General features: G+C 46.0%; 1 protein-coding gene across 1 annotated transcript; it reads left to right on the forward strand.

Annotated features, from left to right (window-relative positions):
* Positions 1-14,339: 14,339 nt before the first annotated feature.
* Positions 14,340-23,010, forward strand: CHMP1B (charged multivesicular body protein 1B). The gene is made up of 8 exons (XM_071442206.1): positions 14,340-14,473; positions 16,607-16,704; positions 17,409-17,555; positions 18,340-18,408; positions 18,562-18,669; positions 19,018-19,061; positions 19,365-19,437; positions 20,018-23,010. The coding sequence occupies exons 1-8, from the start codon at positions 14,458-14,460 to the stop codon at positions 20,060-20,062; spliced, it is 600 nt and encodes a 199-aa protein (XP_071298307.1). The 5' UTR covers positions 14,340-14,457; the 3' UTR covers positions 20,063-23,010.
* The last annotated feature ends 741 nt before the right edge of the window (positions 23,011-23,751 follow it).

Raw genomic sequence — 23,751 nt, forward strand, 5'->3', positions numbered from 1 at the left:
CCCGCCCCGCCCCGCGCCCGCCCCCGCCCGCCCCCGCGGAGCGCAGCGCCATGGCCGCCATGGCAACGCCGTGAGGGGGCCGCGCCCGCCGCCGCCCGGCACCTCCGGCACGCCCGGTACCCCGGCAGCACTGGCACACCCGGTACCCCAGCACACCCGGTACCCCGGCACCCCGGCACGCCCGGTACTCCCGGCACCGGCACACCCGGCACCCCGGCACCCCCGGTACCCCGGCAGCGCTGGCACACCCGGCACCCCGGCACACCCGGTACCCCGGCAGCGCTGGCACACCCGGTACCCCAGCACACCCGGCACACCCGGTACCCCCGGCACCCCGGTACCCCCGGCACGCCCGGTATCCCGGCACACCCGGTACCCCGGCAGCACTGGCACACCCGGCAGCGCTGGCACACCCGGTACCCCGGTACCCCCGGCACACCCGGTACCCCGGCATCCCCAGCACACCTGGTACCCTGGCAGCACTGGCACACCCGATACCCCGGCATCTCCAGCACACCCGGTACCCCGGCACACCTGGTACCCCAGCAGTGCTGGCACACCCGGTACCCCAGCACACCCCTTACCCTGACACCCCCAGTACACCCGGTACCCCAGCAGTGCTGGCACACCCGGTACCCCGGCAGCGCTGGCACACCCGGTACCCCCGGCATCCCCAGCACTCCCGGTACCCCCAGCAGCACTGTCACACCCGGTACCCCGGCACACCTGGTACCCCAGCAGTACTGGCACACCCGGTACCCCAGCACACCCCGTACCCTGACACCCCCGGTACACCCGGTACCCCCAGCAGCGCTGTCACACCCGGTGCCCTTTGCACACCCGCAGGCTCAGAGGGTCCGCATGCCAGCACTGCAGCCGTGCTCGCTCTGCCCTGCAGTCACATCAGCCACCATGGCCTCGTCCACCTTCCCTGCCACACACTGCCGGTGGAGGGCACAGAAATGCGGGAGCGTGGAAGCAAAAAGCATAAAATCTAGGAATTGTTTTGGTTGGAAAAGCCCACTAAGGCCACCGAGAAACCTCAATGCTGCCAAACCCAGGCAGTTTGTGTGTGCTAACCCGTGTCCCCAAGTGCCACATCTACATGGCTGCTAAATCCCTCCAGGAATGGGGACTGAGGTCCAGGAGCACTTGGACAATGCTCTCAGGAACAGGGCTGGATTGTTGGGATGTCCGTGCAGGGCCGGGAGCTGGACTTGGTGATCTTGATGGGTTCTTCCGACTCAGCATATTCCATGGTACTGTGATTCCACCTCTGCCCTGGGCACTCCATTCCAATCCAATGCTTTCAGAACCCTTTCCGTGAAGAAATTCTCCCCAATATCCAACCTGACCCTCCCTGGTACAACATGAGGTCCTGTCAGCCCATGGAAAGAAGGTCCCACTGACTTGTGGCAAACATTTTTATCCTGGTGATCCAGTTCTCAGATCACTAAACCCAAGAAAAGTCAGAACTAAACTTGTTTGGTGTCGAGGTCCTTCCTGAACAAACAGTCTGTCGGTTTGGCCTCACTATTTCATAAAATCCTGGAAGGTTTGGGTTGGAAGGGATCTTGAAGAGATCATCCTACCATGCCATGGGCAGGGACACCTTCCACTATCCCAGGTTGCTCCAAGCCCTGTCCATCCTGGCCTGGGACACTGTCAGGGATGGGGCAGCCACAGCTTCTCTGGGCAAGACACATGTGCAGGATGTAACTGCCAAGGAAATCTAAGGAAACCTACACTTCAGAAGCGGAAATAGAAGGATTAAGATGACTGAGGAGAAATCCGGGATGTGAGCACCAGCATCTGCAGTTTGGCCACTCAATCCCTCAAATTCTGTCTCACCTGCAGCTCTGCCCTTCCCGTAGAAAAATACTTGGCTGCTGTGTGATCCTCAGTTCTGGAACCAGGATCTCCTCCAGCGTGGCTGCTTGCAGATGGTCCCACTGTAAACATTCCATATGCTACTCCCTGTACAAGGCATGATGTCACAGACTCAGTTCTGACTCTAAACACTCAATTTAAAATTCAAGCTTTCCAACGTGAGCCTCTAAAATGTATCATCTTTGAAAATTACTTCACTGGATGGATGGGATAAAACCTGGCATGGGATGAGTTTATGGCATTTGTGCCATTTTTGGTAATTTCCGTTGCACTGTGACACTGAATACCTTTGCTGCTGTACAATGTTTAAGTTTGCTCAGACACAGACCTAAAATGAGAGATAATTTACTTAACTGTTCTGAGAAAATATGCCAAATGGGTAAGCCATGATTAGTTTTGAAAAAAGTGCAGGTTTAGTACTACAGTGACTCATAACAATGAGCAAAAAAAAGGTCATGAAAGTATTTTAAACTGCATTGTATCATAGGGAAATATAAAATTACCTCAAATAGCTGTATCTGTACTTGACCTTCTAGCACCCAGGTACTTCTAGGCTGGCTCTTGGGTATTACACCAAAGCAGGATTTTAACCTTTTCTCCTTAAAATAATCCACAGAAAGGAAATACGACCCTTGTTGAACATAAAAGTCCCCAGACCAGCTGTTATTCTTTAGGGCCCTTAAAAACATCTTTCCTCTTGGGAATAGTTTTATGGTGGAGCAATTGCAGCTATTACAAAGCACTTCATAATTAAAGAATCCCACTCCTGAGACAATTTCATTTTATGTCATAAAGTTAGTTTATAATATTTTATATTCCCAGCTCTGAAAAGCATTTATATTTAAATTACTTCATGTTATTGTACTAGTTTATTATTTACTTTCTTTGTTTATTATTATTATTTTAATTTATATTCCTACTTCATAAATTAGTGAAAAAGAGGTGAGGAATCATTTGAAAATCACATAAATTCCAAACACAAACCAAATCTCAGCCCCAAATGTTTCTTTTCCAGTTGCCTGGTCCTGGGCCACCAGAGCCAAGCTGGAGGGAGCCCAAAGGCTCTGGACAGGCAGCATTGCTGGAGAGAGGAATTTGATGGGAGAGCATCCTAACTCTTAGCCTGTGCCAGGATGAAGCCCGTGGCTTGCCCAGCCTTTGTATGTAGCTATTGAGTGATTAATTTGGCAAATTAATTAGTTAATTGTCCTCCTGCACTTAAGAAAAGATACATATATTTCTTTTTTCCCCATTTTTTATCACTAGGAACTTGCAGCACCATGGCAGGGCTGGGCAAGGGAATGGTGTTCAGTACCCTGAGAAAAGTGGGCAATGAACCCAATTTAATGTCAGGCAGGGAGAGATGGATTCTCCTGGAATTGTGCCTTTACCTCTATGCACATTTTCAGGGAGGCAGATGTAAAAATGTGCCATGGTGATGTCGCCAGGCTGCTGGGACTGGCCACAGCCAGGTCAGGAATGCCACCAGAGGGCTGGCAGCACCACAGTGTCCAAGGGGAAAAGTGGCAGGAGACTTGGTGAAGGACAAGGACATTTCTCTGATGACATCCCAGGGCCACTGAAGGTGCTGGGACTCCTGCTTCTGAGTTCAGTAAAGCTGGGAATTCACCCAGCTCCTTTAGTTTGATTTGGAAATGAGGATTTTAAAGGCCACTCCTGAGGCCAGGTCTCCTATGCTGATGTACAAGAAACAATCCCTAAACCTGGACTCTTGCTGCCTCCTCTTGCTTTGGTCCTAATTCCAGAAAACACTTAATATATCCATAAATACATTTCTCCCTGGCAAACCTCTTGAGCAAACACCTCATTTAAAGATTTGCTTATCTCTTAATTCCTTGGTGAAGAAGTAAAGTATTACTCTAAAGGAGTAAAAAGGGATAATCAAGCTGTAAATCCTCACAGTTTCTATCATTTAGAACCAGAGCTTAGTCATCTTTTGACCAGTGACGCACAGCACTGATTTCTTGCTGAATAAAATTGTAGAAGCACAGCCAGTTTTTCATAGAGCTTGGAACTGTGCCCTTTGTGGGGTTTTATGAATGCTGAGCTCAAGGTCCATAGTATGCCATGGATAACCTAATGCAAGGTCATGTTTTGCTGGAATAACAGCACCTAAATCCTCCACAGCAACGATGGGGTCCAGCTCTACCTGGAGATTTTATCAAATTTCACAGGGATTTGGCTGCGCAGAACAAGTTCAAACTGTGAGAGCAATAAAGGCAGTTGTAAAACGCTGAAGATTGGAACTGTAAAGGTCAGAGCCTGATCTGCACTCCCCCAGTTCTCACATGTATTTAGATCTGAGATACCCTGTGCATTTAGCTCCCTGCTCTGCAGTTCAGCAAGGTGGAAGAAAATCATCTTTACCTTTGGAAAATTCCATCACAGGGCTATGTTTTCCTTCTAAAACTCCAGAATTCCATGTCATGAATGATGCATATTCTATCTCAAAGGAAATCACCCCAGAAGAAACATTCCCTATGGCCTTAACTTTAGGCAGATGCTGCTGAACCAGCATGGGGATGTGTAAAAGTGCATTTCCCAGGTGAACTGGACATTCACTCTGCACACACACATACACAAAGAGAACAGAACCATGACAAAGTTTTCTTTCCAGCCTGCCAGAGTGAAGCCAGATTGCACACAGGACTCTCAGAACACTGTAAACTCTTTCCTCTCATCCCCAAGCACCTTGGATTGAGCACTTGGCCAGGATTTGGAAGGAACTTATATTCAATTTAGTAGCCACAGAGTGGAAGCATTGAGAGCTCCTTGCTGTGTGAATTTCTCTTAAGAAAGTCTGAGAAGTCCATTGAGGTCAGGGGTTTTATAGGTCCTGCTCCCCTTTATGGAGTTTTACTCCTAAATGTCAAGCGACTTGTTAAGTTTTTGTATTGCCTAAACCCAGAAGTGGAGAATATTTTGATTCATCCAAAGAAACTCTCTGAAGGCCATCAATGCTCAGAATGAAAATGAATCAAAACAATCAACCCCCTGAGATTAGTCAGAATTAGCTCTTTTCCTGTACTGGTCTGTATGAAATAATTCCTTGACCTTTGACCAGGGAGAAAAAAGTTAAAAAGCACAAAATAAGCTATAAAAATGACCATTAAAAATTTCCTCAGGAAATCTATTTAAATGCTGATGTCATTTTCTCCAGTCACCACTTCAATTTTACTCTGTTTTAAACCAGAAAGGAACCGTCAGAGTCACAAGGAGGGCAAGGTTTGGCCAGGCAGCTGTAGGAACATCCAAGGGGGAATGCACATGCAAGGGCTGCCAGGAAGACCCTGCTCCAAGATGAAAAAGAAATCTGAGGAAAGAGATGTCTCCCTAGTCTGGAATCTGAGGTGGATCCTGGGACATGAAGCACAGAATGGTTTGGGTTGGGAGGAACCTTGAAGATTTTCTTCTTCCAACCCCTCTGCCATGAGCACTCAGCTAGTTTTGCTCCAGATGTCCAGGTTTGGAGAAGCTGGTGGAAGTGTTGAATTTAAACAGAAGTTTAACAATCCAGCAGGTGAGAGGCTGCAGAAAATCCAGTCAGGATCATGACTCTATAATGGAGTGAAGAAGAGGCCTCTAACTCAAGGCAAAGAGTGGAGAGTGCCAGTGTGCTGGAAAGCCAAGGGAAACAGGAGAAGATGTGACCTCATAAATCTGGTTATTCTTCCAAAAATATACTGCAGGAACATGAGATGCTACTGGGAACACACACAGTGCAGCACAGTGTTCAGCAAAGCATGGTAACCTAATTTCCGTGTTACATGAAAGAAGAAAACCCTGACTCATATTTTATGAAAATTGTAATGGTGAATCAGCAAATTACTTCTGTTTATCTCCTCCAACGTCAGCACACTGAAGTCTGGAGCAACCTGAACTAATCCCAGGGCACTTTTAAATAGAATATATTCAGGCCAGCTGAAGCTGGGCTAAATGGGAACAAGCAGGAATTCGTCATCAATGGACAGCTGGGAAACTCAGAAAATGCTGTTTCCTGCCTATCCAGTCAGAAGGAAAGACAAGCTCTGTGTGTGCCCTTCACCTCTGACTCCTGCATCAGATCCCAAATAAAAAATGTTTATATTTCAGAAATGTGTGGACGGTATAACGCAATGTCCCTGGATGGCAAATGCTGGTGGCTTTGTATCTGTGCCTGTTGACACATATCCCTGTGGTGGTAGGAAGAAAATAAAACTGCACAGAAATCTATAACCTGATCCGGTTTGTTTAGCTGCTAATCCAATCTTCTCTCCTAGTAGAGCTCCAATAATTTGATTGTGTTGTGTAGGGCACTCTGGAGCACCTGAGGGATGAGAATGAAATACTGTAGATGAGCAGAGAAACTGCTGAAATGCCTTCCTGCATCAGTGCTCTGAGTACGTCATGAGATTGCTGCTGCTCACCCTCAGACCCAGGTGGACACACAAATCCACGAAACATTCCATAGGTGTTGTGTCAGGCATTGGGAGGGGCTGCCCAGGGAGGTGGCAGAGTCCCCATCCCTGGAGGTGCTCAAGGTGCCACTGGAGGTGGCACTCAGTGCTCTGGGGTAGTGACAAGGTGAGGATTGGTCACAGGCTGGACCCAATGGCCTCGGATGTCTTTTCCTACCTCAATGATCCTGTGATTCTGTGATCTCCTGCCCCAGGGCTTTTCCAGCCATCCCAAGCCATTGAGGGGAGCACAGGGAGCACAGCAGGACCGTGTCCCTCCTTTGGGGCTGTCCACTGGAAACAGCAATGTCCCCAGTGGGGTCACACCTGGCCACACACCTCCCTGCAGGTTTGTTGCACTCACTGGTGCTGTAACAGCATTAACTGCCTGTAAATCCCCATTATCCCCCATTATCCCCCTCGTGAGGAAGCTGTAACTGTGATGAGTCTCCCCTCAGTCTCCTCTTGTCCAGCTGTGCAGACCAAGTGACCTCAGCCACTCCTCCAGACCCTCCACCATCTTTTGCCCCCTTTGGATGCCCTCTAATAGTTTAATTCTTTCTTATTTGTGGTGCCCAAAACTTCCCCCAGGACTGGAGGTGAGGCTGCCCCAGTGCAGAGCAGAGTGGGACAATCCCCTCCCTTGCCCTGTGTCCCCCAGGACAGGAATGTCCCTCCTGGCTGTCAGGGCACTGCTGACTCAGATCCAACTTCCCATTGTCAGGAAAATTAATCCACAAACACCAGAGGTTTATGTCCAAAAAGGAGACAGAGGAGTCCTTTCTGGCTTTATTCGAATAAAGGGAGAGGCCACGGGGCATTCCCTCGGGATCTCTCAAATTTTTGGAGGATGCAGCCTCCTTTTTATCCCAATTTCCCAGCCACATTTCCCTTCTCTCTTTCCCCATTTCTGAGGTACTTGAGAGGTACAAACTTCCCAATACACCTGATACCGAAGATTTCCCTCTAATGTATAGCCCTTCCTTTTAATTTTTAATTCTTACGGAATTTAGGGGTTTTTCTTCCCCATTGTTTCTTTCATCTTTCAATGTCTAATTCCGTTTATCAGCAAACCTGCAGTTTATTTGTAAAAGCAAATACCTTTTTCCATTCATCAATCAGTGGAATGCCTCCCATCGTTTCTTTTATCTCCCAGTGCCAGTTTTATCTACCAGCTTGTTCGTAAAGACAAATCCACTGTTACTCTCACCATCGACCCGGACCCGCAGGGAAAGGAGCCGGGAGGGCCCTTCCCGTCCAGCGGGGCACAGGGCGGACCTGCGTGTCCCAGCGGGGGCACAGCCCTGGTGGCAGCGGTGTCCCAGCGACTGTTCCGTGCCAAGCCCGAGGCCGGAGCTGCAGCTGGGGCTGACCTCAGCGTGACGGCAGCAGCGCTGAGTCACCGGGCAGCGCAGCAGCAGGAGCGGTCCGCACGTTTGCAAAGCGGGGACGGCTTTGGGCAGCCTGGATGGGATGGTTGAGGGAGAAGCAGCCAGGCTCCGCAGTGGGATTCATGTGCTACAATACAAGGAACAGTTTCAGGGGCTTTGTGTGAGAAGAGCTGCAGTGGAGCTCGGTATTGTTGTTTACTGAGTTGTGCAATATTGCAGCAATCCCAAAGAATGACAAGTGCTGAGCGATTCCTTCAGAGAATCAACAACTCTGATAAATGCTGCACTGAGAGGAAAGATTTGTTTTGATCATCACTGAGAAAACGTGTTTGAAACACTCGGCACAGCACAGACAGCCCTGGCAGCAGAAATCTGAGTCCCTGGAGCACAGAGCAGTCACGAAGGCTGCTGGAGGTTCCCTGTCACATGATTCCAGCTGGGGACAAAAGAGGCAAAAGCCCTAAAAGTATTCTGGAGGACTATTTCTTAAATGCTCCAAAATAAAATGCAACAAAAGGTAAAGCAAGGACATAAAAACACTGTTTTAACTTGAAAAAAAAAAATTGCTATCCCACATAAAAGCTTTTGAAGTCTCTGGGCTTTTGGAGGCCCTTGTCTTCCTCCAAGGCTAGGCTCAGTTTAACCACAGCTATACAATCCAAAGTAGTGGCAGAGCCATTCCTGGCTGCTGTATTGATTTATTATTGAAAGGAGGTTTAATTTTTAAAAATAAATAATTTTGATTTTTTTATCTTCACGCTGTTTCTTTTAACTGCTTCTTTCCACCAGTCTTTTTCAAGAATTAAAATCACTTCCCTGTCACATTACTAAGTTTAATTTTCTCCTTAAATCTGTCCCAGGCTTCTCATTTGCTCAGTGGTTGACAGAGTATTTTCAAAGGCTAAATATTAATCTATTTAAGAACAGACAGAAAGCATTTTGGGGGGAAAAAATAAACATTCAAATCTTTTTCAGAACTAGCAGTTTGTTCTCCTCAATCTATTTTGAGTGAAACCCCTACGTCTCTATTTTAAATTGAACATCCACAAACCATTGCAGAACACAACCAGCACAGCTCAGTAGAAGGTTGTGCCAGTGCTCCTGGCAGAGATAAGCTGGAAATGAGGCTTATTCAGGAAATTCATGGTAATGGAATAGAGAAAAAAACTTAGTAGTAAAAATAATTGAGCCCAGTGATGTAGAGCCCTTTGGTTTTCCCTGTCCTATTGGCCTTCAAAAAGACCTAACTTAGATTTACACCAATTTTTCTGAAAATGACACAATCTGGGGGATGTCAGAGGTGGAGGATCAGATTATTAATGCTGCTATTGGAGAATTAAATGGTTTTATTGAACTGATACTTTCATGCCCTCTGGTTGCTGCCTTTCAGATCCTGGCAGGTTTGTTCTGAATTCCTAAACAGCTCATCTTGGGCTTTACAGTCCTGTTTGTCTTCATTGTTCTACAAAGACACAGGAGAAATCCCTCTGCTGCTTCAGATAAATAATGCCCATGGTGGAAGAAGTTTTCTTGCCATGAAACTTTGAAGGAGATGGCAACATTTCAAAGGACAGCCAGAAGGTCTTAAAGGCAATGATGTTTAAAGAACATGGAATATGACTAAGAGGAGGGTGAATTAAAAAAAAAACCCAAAAAACAAAACCACCAAACCAAAAAAAAAAAACCAAAAAATCCCACAACTAAAATTTAAAAATAAAATCAGAAAATGAGGTTTTTTTCCTAAAACATTAATTATTAGACTCTGCTTTCCTGGAAAATCATATAATTTCTGGTATGCATTCTAAATGAAAACAATTTTGGGTGAATTTTCTGTGGAACAGAAACTCAGTTTTGTCCACTTTCAGTGGTGTTTTTTAGGTGGAACTATTACAGGAGCGTCTCAGTGAAAAAACAACCAGGAATTCAGTGCTGAACAAAACAACAACATTCAGTTGCCCAGAGCAGCTGTGGCTGCCTCATCCCTGGAAGTGGCCAAGGACAACTTGGGCAGGACTGGGAGCCTCCCTGGAAGTGGCCAAGGCCAGGTTGGGCAGGACTTGGGGCAACCTGGGATAGTGGAAGGTGTCCCTGCCCATGGCAGGGGATGGGGTGGGGAAGGGGTTTAAGGTCCCTTCCAAGCCAAACCACTCCATGGTTTTATAGTTACCTTATACTTGCAGTGATTTTATCAAGCCATGGAAATGCTCATTTGGGGATGCAGCCATGCAATGTGTGGTACAAACACTGTCAGGATCAGCAGGCCTTTTACAGCCACCAGAACATCCCTGTTTATCCAGACAGTGGGCAGAGCTGTATTTTGCCATCATCTCTCTCCTGCAGAGCCGGGGCTGATTTGTCGTTCCCTCTTTGAACCGGACTCGTGCCGTTGCCAACCACCTGCAGTGGAAATCTGGTGAGTCACCAGCACTTTGGACCAGCAGTAATTCTGAACTGCAGAGCCCTCCTTCGTGGGGAATCTGCTGCAGGTAGAAAAGCAAAGCAGCCAGTGGGCAACGCGTGCAGGTCCTGGTGCCAGCGCTGCTCCATCCAAGCTGCCTGGCTCATCCCAAGGGATAACATCATCCCTCCTCCCATGGCCAACTGCTTCTGCCTCAGAGATGCAGCCAAGATCCCACATCCCCCAATGTCTTTACCACCTTAATTTCTTTTTGCTGTATGTAGACTTTAAATACAATGTGAGTCCAATCCTTGTATTGCATTTATTTGCATCCCCTAAAAAAACCTTCATTTTAATGACAAGTGTTCTTGCAGGGTCAGAGTTCTCAGCAGTGCTGCATCACACCTGGATTTGCTCGTTCTGGTGTTCTACCCCCTGAATTCCTATTTAACATTTGCTGCCTCTTGCGCCTCATGCGTGACTGACACCGGGAGTGACTAAGGGACCAGATCAATTATTGTGATTAAAATTGATCCTCATCGCTCTTGGTGTCACAGTTCACAAGCCAGCTCTCATGAGCTCACTTGGCTTGGGCCTGTAACCATTGCACATGGTGAGAATCTCATTGAGCAGAGGAAAATCATCACTACGTCAAAATTAAAAGGATTTGATCATCACAAGAATAGGAATCAAGGTGTGTTTGTGGCCTTTATACCTAATGGCAAAGTTATATTTAGGTTTGGATGCATTTCAAAAATGACATTTTATAGTAAGAGCCACTGTTTGGGAGGTTTATGCAATATGAGAACTCAGGTACCATGAAAAGAAAATGTACTTTTGCTCCCTCTTGCAAAACATGAAGGGTATTCCTGTGGGCTTGGCTGAGAGGCATGAAGGAAATGCCAAATGTCTGTAACACACTGCACTGAAAAGCTCATTACATTTAACAAATCCTGGGTTGGTCAATTCCTGTGTGAAAACACACAGGAAAGGGAAAAAAAGAGATTAAAAAGAACATGATAGAGGCAGAGTAAAAGAAAGAGAAAGACTGAGCTAAAACACCACAGGCAGAGAAGGAAAATTTTATGTAATGAAGGTTTTCCACCTCATCACCTCCTTCTGCCCTAAACACCATCACCACCTGTAAGTGCACTCATTAAACTGGCAAATCCATACACCCCCATCATGCCTGGAAACTCAATTCTGCTGAGTTTTCAGCACTTTTATTTATTAATTCTGATTTTTTAAATGTTTTCAGTTTGCTTCTTCCCTAGCTCATCTTCTTGTGCAGCTCACTTTGTCAGTTTTATTTCTCCAAAGTGCTACGGAGGGAGCAACATATAATTCACAACTCAATAAAATTTAAGGAAAAATAAATATTTGCTGCATCCAAGATGAGGCGGAGGATGTGTAGGAGGGGAGGAGGCAGGAGGCAGACTTGAAATTGCTGCTTTTGGAAGAGATTTGAGAATTGAGGGTTGGTACCTTAGTGCAAAATGGCTGGGGCTCTAAAATGGATTTACCAAGAATTGAAATGAAAAATGCAGGAGGGAACTGTTCAGAAATCATGTCTGTGCAAGGTGATTTTAGTCTAATGAGCAGTACTGGACACCCATGATTGTTTGAAGGTAAACCAATTTATTTACAATTCTATTGGCTGAAAAAAGTCACCAACGGCACCTTCACCTTTCAAAACCTGAGATACAGCAAAATCCTCATTTTAGAGGCAGAAGGTCTCTACCAAGAGATCAGGGATTAATCAACAGCTTTATTTCCACCTAATCATTGGTGACTCAGATGTCAAAAAACAGGGATTCCAATGTCAAAGTTGTTCTTTTTCTCCTGGGTGAGAGAGGCTGGAGGGTCTGGGCACTGAGCTCCCGTGAGCAAAGCCTCACTCTGCACTCAAAGCACAGCTCAGGAGGGACCCTCCTATGCTTCCAGCTGTTATTATAATGAAAATATTTCTAAATTATTAAATTACATAGGTTTCATTGCAATCTGTGCCAACATCTTGGTGTGTCTCTACACCTGACCCACAGTAGGTAACATATTTAATTCAGGTTGCTGAACATAATTGCTTGGTAATGTGTTTCTTCCAAATTTGAAGATTTTTTTAATAATGAAAATTCAGCGACGATTGTCAGGAAAAAACCCCAAACCAATAACATTTATTTCTTTTTTAACTCAGGTAGCTTTTTAAGGTATACCATCAGGATATTTCCTCAGCAGTCATAAAGAAGGAGAGATTTCAGTTGGAATTTGTGAGCTAATGTCCTGAGCAGCTCTGAGAAAGCTGCAGCTCAGTGTGTTTCCTCCTGTGACACCTGTGTGACACTGATTGATGCTTCTCCAGGTTTAATTGAGGTAGAACATTGCATGCTCCTGTTTCTGAGCAGGTTTTTCTGCTTTGGTCTCTAACACTGTTGTGAGTAATTAGGCCAGGTTCACTTCTCTTTGACAGCACTGAAATGAATCATTTTTTTCAGAGTAGATGATCACTCTAATACTTCCTATCTAATATCACTGCCACCTCCAAATCATGTCCTAATGAGAGAGTTCCAGGAATATTAGAGAAAAAAGAGGTGGATATTCAATGATCTAGAGTCTGCTTCTGACCCTGGAAAACCTTATTCATTTAAAGAACTATTACTCATGAGGATTACAGTGCAAGCTTCCAGGAGGCTGAACACAGGATGGTTGTCCAAGCAGGAACAGACTCTTTTAAACAGAGAACTATTAAATATGTTAAATCGCTCCTGCAGCCCTCCCAAGATGTGGTTTAAAACCATAGATAATAACACTTCTGTGAACTGGTGATACTGAGAATTATCAGATGCAGAAAATCTCATCTTTTCCCATCTCCTGGATAAAAAGGTCCTTCCTGCAGACCTCTCCTATTACACACAAGGAGTCTGTCACTGCTGTGGTGTCACGAGTTCAGTTTCAAAGCTTTCACAGCCAGGACTGGTCTTTATCACTATAAATTCAGACTCCTGAGACACCAGCAAGAATAATTAGTTACTGGCTTTGCTCAAGTGCCTTCTGCCACACTCTTCGCAGTTCATTTGCCACGAGCTCTCCTGCATTATTACCGTATCCACAACTCCTGCAGGCATTTCACCTGGGAAGAACTGCCAGCACAGATGCATCACTCCTCTGGCAGGTTTTGTCTGAGAAACCTCAGCAGAAAATATTGTTAAATATAGATCCTGGTGGCTGAGAGGCTGGACATGGCCCAGCCCCCAGCCCCCAAGTCCTGGGCTCATCCCAGTGTGGGCAGCAGGACAGGGGGGATCCTGCCCTGCAGAGCTGCCTCCAGCCCCAGGATCCAGAGGGATGTGGAGCTGCTGGAGCCAGTCCAGAGGAGGCCACAAATGATTAGAGGGGATGGGGCAGCTCTGCTCTGGAGAAAAGCCGGGAGAGATGGGGGTGTCCACTGTGGAGAAGCTTTGGGGTGACTTAATTGTGGCCTTCCAGTACCTGAAGGAGCTGAAGAAAGATGAAGAGACACTACTATTTACAAGGGCCTGGAGAGACGGCGCAGCTGGGGGATGGATTCAAACTGAAGGAGAGATGTCCAAAGGAGGGGACATGAAGATGGTGAAGTGCCTTGAGGAGCAGCTGAGGGCACTTGGTTTGTTCAGCTGGAGACTGAGGGGACACTCAGCGAAGTTGCAACTCAGTCGTGAGGGAAGGCAGAGGGGCAGGTGCTGGTGCTGATCTCTGTGGTGACAGGGACAGGACCCAGGGAACAGCTGGAGCTGTGCCAGGGTCAGGCTGGAGATCAGGGAAAGGTTCTGTCCCCAGAGGGTGTCAGGCACTGCTCAGGCTCCCAGGGCATGGCCCCAAGGCTGCGAGAGCTCCAGGAGGGTTTGGACAACACTCCCAGGGATGCACAGGGTGGGATTGCTGAGGTGTCTGTGCAGGGCCAGGAGCAGAACTGGTGATCTTTCTGGATCTCTTCCAACTCAGGATATTCTGTCATTTAGATTCAATATTAGGAGGGAATTCTTCCCTGTGAGGGTGGTGAGGCCCTGGAATAGATTTCGCAGGAAAGCTCGGGCTCCCCCATCCCTGAAGCGTCCAAAGCCAGGCTGGCTGGGATCTGAAACACCCCAACCTATGGATGTGCTCCGGCCCACAGCAGGGGAGGGCCGGGATGAGCTTCCCGCTCCCTCCCAGCCCAAAGCCGCAGGCGCGGCCCCGCCCCGGCTCGTCACGGGGCCGGAACCCGGAGCCGCCGGAGCCGCCGCCGCCCCGGGCCCAGCGCTGCCCCAGCCCGGTCCGGAGCCGCGCCGCTCCCCCCGGGGCCGCCAGCATGTCCAACATGGAGAGTATCCTCGGGCGGGACCGCGGGGGGACGGGCCGGGAGCTGCCGGGCTGGGCCGGGCCGGGCCGGGGGAGGTGGCGGTGGCGGTGGCGAGCGAGGCCTCCCCGCCGGGAGGAGCCCCCGGGGCGCGGGGAACGAGGGGGCGAATCCCCCTCATGGCGGTGGTCGCGGGGACCGAGGGGCAGAAGCGGGAGGGCTGGGTGTGACACCGGCAGGGGCTGAGATCGCTCAACCTCGGAAGTCTCTTCTAAAGAGGAGAAAAGCGAGAAGCGATCTCATATTCCATAGCAGTATCTCCAGGGGGTGTCAGAGGATGGTGCCAGGCTCTGCTCAGTGGTGCCCAGCACCATGATGAGAAGCAGTGATCATAAACTAAAAACCAAGTGTTCAACCTCAACACGAGGAAGAACTTATTTCCATGGAGGGAGCAGAGCACTGGAACAGCTGCCATGGGGGTGTGGAGTCCCTGCCTGGGGAAATCCCAAAGCCACCTGGACACGTTCCTGGGTCACCTGCTCCAGGTGTGTTCTGGGGATTGGACTGGGTGATCTCCAGAGGTCCCTGGTAACCTCAGTTACTCCGTGATGCTGTGATTTCACCACCCTCAAGGGACAAGGAAGTGGGTGGGAAGTTCGGTGTCTCTTCCCAAGCTGTGATGAGGCAGCCTGGGCTGGGAGTGAGGAGGAGGAGACAGGGATGTGGTGGTTGGAGGGACAGCCCAGTTCCTGAGGCAGAAAACACAATTTATACTAAAAATAGTATAGATGGCACACCATACATGTGTGTAAACTGGAGTGATGTCAGCTGGGCTGTCCCCAGACAACCACCACGTCAGCTGTGCTTCCTGCTCTTGGAAAGAATTTACACGCAGAGCCCTGTGTGAGCTGACTGAAACTTTATATGTATAAAACCATCTTGACACGCAGGGGCAGAAAACTTACAGAGCCCAGAGGTCTCAGTGTGGATTGCTGTGGTCTCAGTGTGGTTGGAATGTGCAGGCAGTGCTGGCATTGCCGGTTGTCCTAGTAGGGATTGCTGGAGCAGCTGACTGTGAGTCACAGACTGAGGTGGAAGTTGGGTTCCACTTGGTTTGTGGCACGTTGAGAAAGACACTTGAAGGGAGGAGCAGGAATGTGCTCCTCAGGGATGGGTGAGCTGGTTTAATGTCAGGTAAATTCTCTAGCTGAGTAACTGAGGAAGTTATTTCAAAATAAACTGCTCTGGTTTTGGTAGCTACATTAATAGATACCCTATCCAAAGTCATGTGTGTTATCTGTTTGTAGCCTGCCTGTGATGTTTATAGGATAACAAAAGACATTCCTAATGTCTCCAGGTTGCTGTCAGAATAAGAGGAATGGCTGGACTTTAAAGCAGAAAACAGCTCTGGAATAATTTATATGCTTGAAATATGGAAGAAACCTCAAGTACTCATAATGTTTAACTTTGTGTTTCCACTTAATTGGTAATCATCTTAGAACCTGCTGGGATCTTCCTCTTAGGATACCACAGGTGGCAGGAAAGAAACCTACAAAGCTTTTTACTTACACATTGTTTGAAAAGGACTGATATTATTTGGAAGCTTTCATCAGCAGTATTTTAGGAAAGTGTTTTTGGTTGTTATTTTTACAGCACACACTCTGTTCTCTGTTGGTAATAGTTTAGTGCAGTCATTCCAAATCACTCCAAAGGCTTGTCTTACTGTTTTCTTGGAGCTTTCAGTTTCAGCAGTTGAACTTTTGTTTTTAAAGTTTCTCTTCCTGACTGGAGTACTCTCTGCCCAAAAGTCAGATGACGGAGCTGTCAGGGAGCCTGGGATCACTCACATGACCCAGGGCTGGGAAGGAGCTGGAAGAACAATTTAAATCCAGGATCCTGCTGGGTTGTAGCTGGCCGTGGCCAGCTGAGCCATTTTGCTGTTACACAGTTCATTTGTTGTGTTCTTCAGTGGTTTTGGGGTTTTTTGGATGGGGAGGTTCCAGGCAGGTCAGGAAACCACATCATTTCACTGGGAGTCTCAGGCTTCTGATGTGGGAGTGAAAGTAACCAGCAGAGAACCACTCTCATCTTCTCTTGGGGGGTGTTTGGTGGTTGGATTTATCACTCTGAAATAGGTTTAGTCCCTTAACTTGCACTGCAGAACACCTGTTTAACTTGAAGTTTGCTGCAAAGGAGCTTAACAGAAACTCCAAAAAATGCGACAAAGAAGAAAAGGCTGAGAAAGCTAAAATTAAGAAGGTAGGTCTGAACCAAGTTTTTCAATCTGTTTCTTGCCTGTTAGGGCAGGAAGACATTTGGTGTGTTGTCATTTCCCTGGTGTGCATGCTAGTAATCGTGATCAATGTTTGTGATTTAAAATATGTGATTTAAATATTGCTGTGTTTATTAATAAACATGAGGATAAATCCTCATGGATGGCTCATGGCATTTGCTTCCCTAGAGGATTGTCTTGTATGTGCTTTGGTAGAGACTGTCATTCTCAGAGTTTAAACCACTTCATGTTTATCAGCTTGTATTAAATGGGCTTGTGGAGAGGAACTTCAAAACAGCTTTTGAGTCCTTGAAGTGGTGAAGAGAGAGACTGAGTTGATTTAATGTGTTTTTTCCCATGAGAAACAGCTGTACCACCTGTGCCTGTGTTTGTGTCTTGAGACTGAAACTGTTTTCAGGAACAGAAATTGTGTTTCAGTAGCTGTGCAAAACTGTCTATTTGAAGTGCATTCTTTCCAATGCCTTCCTTGGAAAGAAGTTAGGAGTTCTCATCTTGGAAATGTTCGTGATCTGTTGTGGGAGGAGGGAGCGATTTGTTTACTTTTTTAATAGAAAAAGATACAGTGACTAATTAATGCTTCTTTCAAAGCCAAAATAGACTGCACAGACACCCTATGTCCAGGAGCAGGGAAGGGTAAAAGGCTTTTCCTTTTGTGTCCCTCTTTGCCAAGGCCATCCAGAAGGGGAACATGGAGGTGGCGCGGATCCACGCTGAGAACGCCATCCGCCAGAAGAACCAGGCCATCAACTTCCTGCGCATGAGCGCCCGCGTGGACGCCGTGGCTGCCAGGGTCCAGACTGCTGTCACCATGGGCAAGGTGAGGCCCTCCCCCCCCTGCAGGGGCGAGGAGGACACCTCTCGTCTTCTCTGCAGTGGCTTCATCCCGGCTGCAGCCAGCTGGGAGCTTTCACTTTCGGTTTCAGAGGTAGCCAAGAGTAAATCGGCTGCTGGAGTTCCTCTGGCAGCTGCTCTTGGGATTATTTCACAAAGGTACTTCTCCCCTTCAAAGTGAAGTCATGAGGTAGGAGTTGTGATTCCAATAGATATTTGTTTAAGGTAAACTGATTTATTGCTCTTCACCTTGAAAGTTTATTGTAACCGTGGACCAAATGTATCCCTTAACAGTGACAGGTCTCAAGTCTACAGAAATGAATGCCATATAAAGCTCGTTTTTAGTGAATTTTGCCTCAGAATGTGTATTTCAAGTGGCTGAGTTAATTTCTAGACCTGGGAATGGTAGGAGCTATTTAAAATATGACATTCCAGATGGCAATAGGATGTTCCCTCCTATTTGGTACTGTCAAAGCTCTGTGAACAGAGATAAGAGAGCTGGGTAGGAAATACCAGAGTCCCAGAATAATTTGGGTTGGAAGGGACCTTAAAGCCATCCAGTGCCACCTCCTGCCTTAGGCAGGGACGCCTTCCACTATCCCAGGCTGCTCCAAGCTCTGCCCAGCCTGGCCTTGGAAGCTTCCAGGGATCCAGGGGCAGCCACAGCTTCACTGGGAAATCCATTCCAGGCCTCCCTACCCCCACATAGAAGGATTTGTTCCTAAACTGCTCTTTTTTTCCTTGTAATAATGTCTTTCCCTTTGTTTCAGGTTACAAAGTCGATGGCAGGGGTGGTGAAGTCCATGGATGCCACCTTGAAGAGCATGAACTTGGAAAAGGTAAATAGACTTAATTTTCTTGGAGCTGACATCAAAAGCAGAAGGGACAACAGGCACAAGTTTTAGAAAGGGAAATTCAATCAAGAGTTTTCCAGTTAAGATGTATTTTTTCTTTTATCTGAAGATAAGTGATTTGATTCATATTTTTCATAGATATCTGCACTAATGGACAAATTTGAGCATCAGTTTGAGACACTGGATGTTCAGACACAACAGATGGAAGACACAATGAGCAACACTACGACATTAACAACGCCACAAGTAAGAATGATAAAATATATTTTAGCAAGGTGATCTTAGATTGTGTGTCTAAACTGTTCATTAACAGCACTTGAAACACTCAGGTATATGTTTGGGTTTTTTTACAGATAAGTTGAATTCTGTAGAAGCATTATTTACAAACCAGAATTTAATTAATGTAATTTTAACTGCTGAGCACCTCTGCTCCTTATTTTTGAGTTCATACCTTCGAGTGGTTAAGGACAAAACTATTCTGCCAAAAGGATTTACCTTTAAATCAGTTTTGTTAAAATAATTCCTGTTCTCTGAAAATCTAACAAGAGGTTGTCAGAAACTCCAAATGCAGCAATCCATTTTGTTTTCCTTTAGAACCAAGTGGACATGCTCCTGCAGGAAATGGCAGATGAAGCAGGGTAGGTGAAATTTCTATTTCTTTAGAATAAATCTTGATTCCCACAGTCCTTGCTGATTATATCTAAGGTCAAATACGCTTGTTTTATAAGCTGTCTCTTGGAAGCAGAGAAAAAACACAATTTTCCTTTTACCTCTGGACATACCTGACTTGTCCTGGTAGTGAGTCAAAATTACTCACCAGCATGTGTAACTCTGGAGTGTTCAGGGGGTGCTGTCTCATTATTCCTCTGCTGTCAAATATTGTGCTGCCCCCTTGATCCACCCATGCCTGACTTGGTGTTTGCTCTGTTTTCTCCTCTTAGCCTTGATCTGAACATGGAACTACCTCAAGGACAGACAGGTTCAGTTGCTACAAGCGTGGCCTCAGCAGAGCAGGTAAATGTTGGATTTCAGTGAGGTAATGTTTTCTGGAGAAATGGGATGTGAGAATTAATGCTTCACTCAGTCAAAACAAAATGCTAAATTGCTAAATTCTATTTCAGCTCTTCCAGGGAAACTGTGTGGTTAAAAGTCTTGCTGTCAAAGTAATTTTAACAATACACTTGTTGAATGTTAAAGGGAAGGGGCCTTAAAACTCACCCAGTGCCACCCCTGCCATGGGCAGGGACACCTTCCACTATCCCAGGTTGCTCCAAACCCCATCCAACCTGGCCTTGGACACTGCCAGGGATGGGGCAGCCACAGCTTCTCTGGGCACCCTGTGCCAGGCCCTCCCCACCCTGCCAGGGAAGGATTTCAGCCCCCTTGTCCTATCAAATATTCCCCATTCTTTGAAACAATTCTTTCTCCGCTTAATTTTGTGTTCTGAAACTCTTCCCTCACAGCCATGCTTGAGATCTTAAGCAAATCTTGTTAAGCCATGAGAGAATTTCTCATCAGCTGGACATGAGGTGGCAAAAGCTGCTTTTCCTGTTGCTGAGGGTTGGTTTTCCCTGTTTGTTTTCCAACTGTGCAGGATGAGCTGTCACAGAGACTGGCCCGCCTACGTGATCAAGTCTAACTGAGCAGAGCTGCAGTTCCTTGGACCTGCTTCCAAATTCCCTGTCTGGAACTAACCCTGCACTACACTCGAGGTGTAAAAGAGTCCAGCTTAGGTGTTTGAATACTTGTAATATAGGGTACTTCACTCCCAGCTTGCTACTCTTTCTAAAATACATTAAGTGACCCAAAAATATCAGCTCTGATGTCCTTTTCTGTACATTTGGAAGTTGATCTATTTTTTGCAAGCTTTTTTCACAAATTCAAGTTGATGTTCTAAGTCAGCTACTAATGGTGATATATTCTAGTTCCAAGCAAAGCAGAGTGTCAGTGAGATATATTTTAAATTATGAAGTGATTTTTTTAAATTATGAGAACTGTTTCTGGTTGGAGAACTGATGTATCAGTTCAGATCATTGTTGTAGATAATTTTCCTACAGAGCCAAACTCCTGGAATACGCAGGGATGGACAGCATGGACCTCCTGGAAAATGCACTTGTTGAAGCAAATAAGTGGACTTTGAGTTTTTTAGTCTTTAAAATTTAGGATAAATGTGCTGAAATTAACAGTTTAGTTTAAAAATAAGTTACCAAAAGCTGATTTCATGTAACTGGGGACTTGTATGGTGGCATCACTTCAGTGCAGGAGGAATAAAATATATTTTTGGACTCTTTGCCAGGTCTGTTGCTCTCTGCAGATAACATCCCATTGTTTTTAATATTCTGGTTGTATGGAGGAGCTAATTTTAGCAATCTCTTTATATTTCTGCATAGTAAGAGAGTCTGGCTGCTCTCAGTAGCTTCAAACTCTTGTTGCAGTTGTAAAATAAGAAATGGTTGTTGAAATTTGTACCTGAGACCACTTGTGATGTGTTGTGAAAACAGTGACGTTAAAATTCTCTTCCTGAGTTTTTTGGTCTCATTTTTATTTTTGGTCTTTGTAGGGGTGAGGGAAGGTGTAGAGCACCAGGCTTGGAATTGTTTCCTAATTGCCTGGTGTTCACGGCCACTTGGGTTTTCCAGTGTTAGGGAATTGTTTAAGGAAAAAGTAAAAACTCACTTTTTTATTCAAGCAGGATTTTTTCAGTGAAAATGTGCAAAAATGATCAAAGGTTTCAGAGCAGTTTCAGATGTTATTTTGAATGTGTTACCCAGCTCACTCTGAGGGTTGAGCAGGATGTTATGTACTGAAGTAATCAAGGTTACTGTAAAAATAAGGAAAATCAGATAGACAAAACAACCTGAAATGTTGTGGGATTCTCTCACGCTGGCAGCTGAACTAAAACCGTGAGTTTAAAATGGGATCTTTTCACTTGTTAGAAAGAAAGTGACATTTTTAAAAAATGTAAACACCTTGAGTGTTCCTCCTGTACACAGGAGAAATTGGAATATGTTTAAAAACCATGTATTGACAGCTGTAGCCTGGCTATCATTCCTTCAAATGATTACTAAATCATCCTGGAAAGGGACTTTTTCCTTCATTTTCTTCCCTGGCTGCTTCTGATCATTGTAACCATGGTCATGGTGTATCTATGCAACCCAGTTACCCAGCTGGGGTGACTGTGTGTGTGCCTTTGCCTTGCTGGACTTCCTTCAGCTTTTTAATATTCAGTTACTTCATATCATGAGAGTGCTGGAAGCTTCCTGCTGTGGAATCACTCCACACCAGAGTTTACTCAGAGCTGTCCATGAACTGCTGAGGGTTCAGTGTCTGAAAGCAGACAGCTCCAGCTACTGTGTCTGGCTTCTTCTAATGTTAAAAATGATGCTGCTGTTAGGCTGCTTTGGGCCATTCTGGAATTAGTTGAGGGTCAGACAGCAATTCTGAGCTCCCACATGGTTGATTTTCCCAGTCTGTTGCCTTGCTGTGAGCCTTGGAGGGATTTAAAAATAGACTAGGAGTGAGACTGCTGCAACAGAAAGGTTAAATAAGCTTCATTATTTTATTGATTGTTGTGGAGTTTTGATCTTATCCCAGGCTGGCGAACTCCAGAACCAGCACAGATTTCCAGTGTTGTCTCTTGAAAGGAATTAACAAATACAAAGGTTTGACTGACATAATTAAGGTTATGTCTGGGGGACTGTGGTGCTAAGAGGCTTAGGCAGAAATAGGTGTTTGAGACTGGCCATTTTTGCCCTGCTGACTCCACTCCAGGAGCTGCTGTGTATTTCAGCCGTGCCAGGATTTGGGGCTGGCAGCTCCTGTGTACAGAACTCCTGCCCTCTCCTGGGGAAATGCTTTCACTCGTGGCTGGGAGCTGCATCCAGAAAGGTTGAAGTTATATTTTAAATACATGCATTTTTCTCATGGGATTTGGAAATGCTTAAAGCTGAAAGTTACTCTTAAAGCAATATTTGAGTTTCATTCTTCCTCCCTTCAGGCTCCCCAAAACATTTCTCTTCCTTGAGCAGCTCTGGCTCCTCACTCCGACCTTGTTTTGTCTCTGTAAGTTGACTGTTTGTAAAGTTCATTTCATGTTAAATCACTTGTTTGTGCTTTTCTGGAACCAGCTAAAATTTCAATATTTCTGCTGATGAGCAGGCGCATCTAAAGTGAAACATTGCTTGAAATGTTGCTGGATGGTTTTGCTCAGCATTTTATCCTCTGTTTCTAAAACTGCTGGTTTGTGGTAGCTTTGTCTTCATTAGAATTCCAAAACAAAGCCATGCAAAGCTTCAGATGAAAGGAGAGGGAAGCAAAACAAAAACAAGAACTTTGATGTCATGATTGCAACAGGATAAAACTTATCAAGTTGCCTTTGTGGAGATCTTTGGAGCCAAAAAATTGTGAATTTTTGTTAAACATAATCAGCAGTTGTGTATAGACATAAATTCTGAAGCTGGTGCCGTGTATAGAGAAGAGAATAATTTTTGTAGCTCTGATTGAGTTCACTTTGAAAACTGCTTTACTTGTATGGGACAATTTGTAAATGTAATTGCAGGTGGAAAATAAAATTGTACAGACAACTCATTCTGGGTGTGTGTGCAGGTTGTGTGGCTGCTACAGGTCTCTCCACATGGATGGACAAGCACATGGGATGTCTTTCCTGTGGGAAGGCATCCAGAAAATTCGATCTTTATGGGGGGAAAAGAAGAAGAAAATAAAGTGGGTACTACTGAGAGAGATATGGGACAACTGGGGAGTAATTAATGTTAAGTATAACAACATAAGCTCTAATTTTCTGGGGTGTTTAAAAATGTTTAGTCTGATATGGAGAGAGCCCCGTGCTTAAACATCTCTGAGGGTTTTCTGTTCTTACACACAGAACAAGGGACCACTGGAAAAACTGGCTGTGGGTTTGAGTGTGGGACTGGGCTTGGCTATCCCTCACCTAAAAATCTTCAATTTTAACATTTCTGTTCAGTCGTTCAAAAGCCAGCAGAGGGCACCTGAGGCTTTGCTTTTCTGGATGCTGCAGAAATGACTGGCTGGAGCAGTTAAAGGAAAGGTTGGTTCAGGGGGCAGTGCGTCCCGTGGAACCTTTGTTTGGGCAGTATCCACCCGCTGTCGGATGTGCCTGTGCCGGGGCTTTGATCCCAAAATCCAGCCGGGCAGCACATCCACAGGGCCATCAGCTGAATGGGGCAGTCTGCACTAAATACTCTTAAACAGCCTTTGCTGCCTCTGGGGTAATTTAGGTCTCTGAGATCTGTTAGCAGTGAGGAGGATAGTGGGTAACCTTGTGCTTAAAACTTGGGTTTAAATTTCATT

The sequence above is a fragment of the Agelaius tricolor genome, unplaced genomic scaffold, assembly GCF_023055355.1.
Source record: "Agelaius tricolor isolate 1412-34295 unplaced genomic scaffold, bAgeTri1.0.p SCAF_17, whole genome shotgun sequence".
Classification (NCBI taxonomy): domain Eukaryota; kingdom Metazoa; phylum Chordata; class Aves; order Passeriformes; family Icteridae; genus Agelaius; species Agelaius tricolor.

Bases quoted from the DNA above. Each gene is read 5' to 3' on its own strand.
- CHMP1B (XM_071442206.1), top strand. The intron at 16,705-17,408 runs GTAGGTCTGAAC...CTCTTTGCCAAG, and splicing joins AGAAAGCTAAAATTAAGAAG to GCCATCCAGAAGGGGAACAT. The intron at 19,438-20,017 runs GTAAATGTTGGA...CCAACTGTGCAG, and splicing joins GCGTGGCCTCAGCAGAGCAG to GATGAGCTGTCACAGAGACT.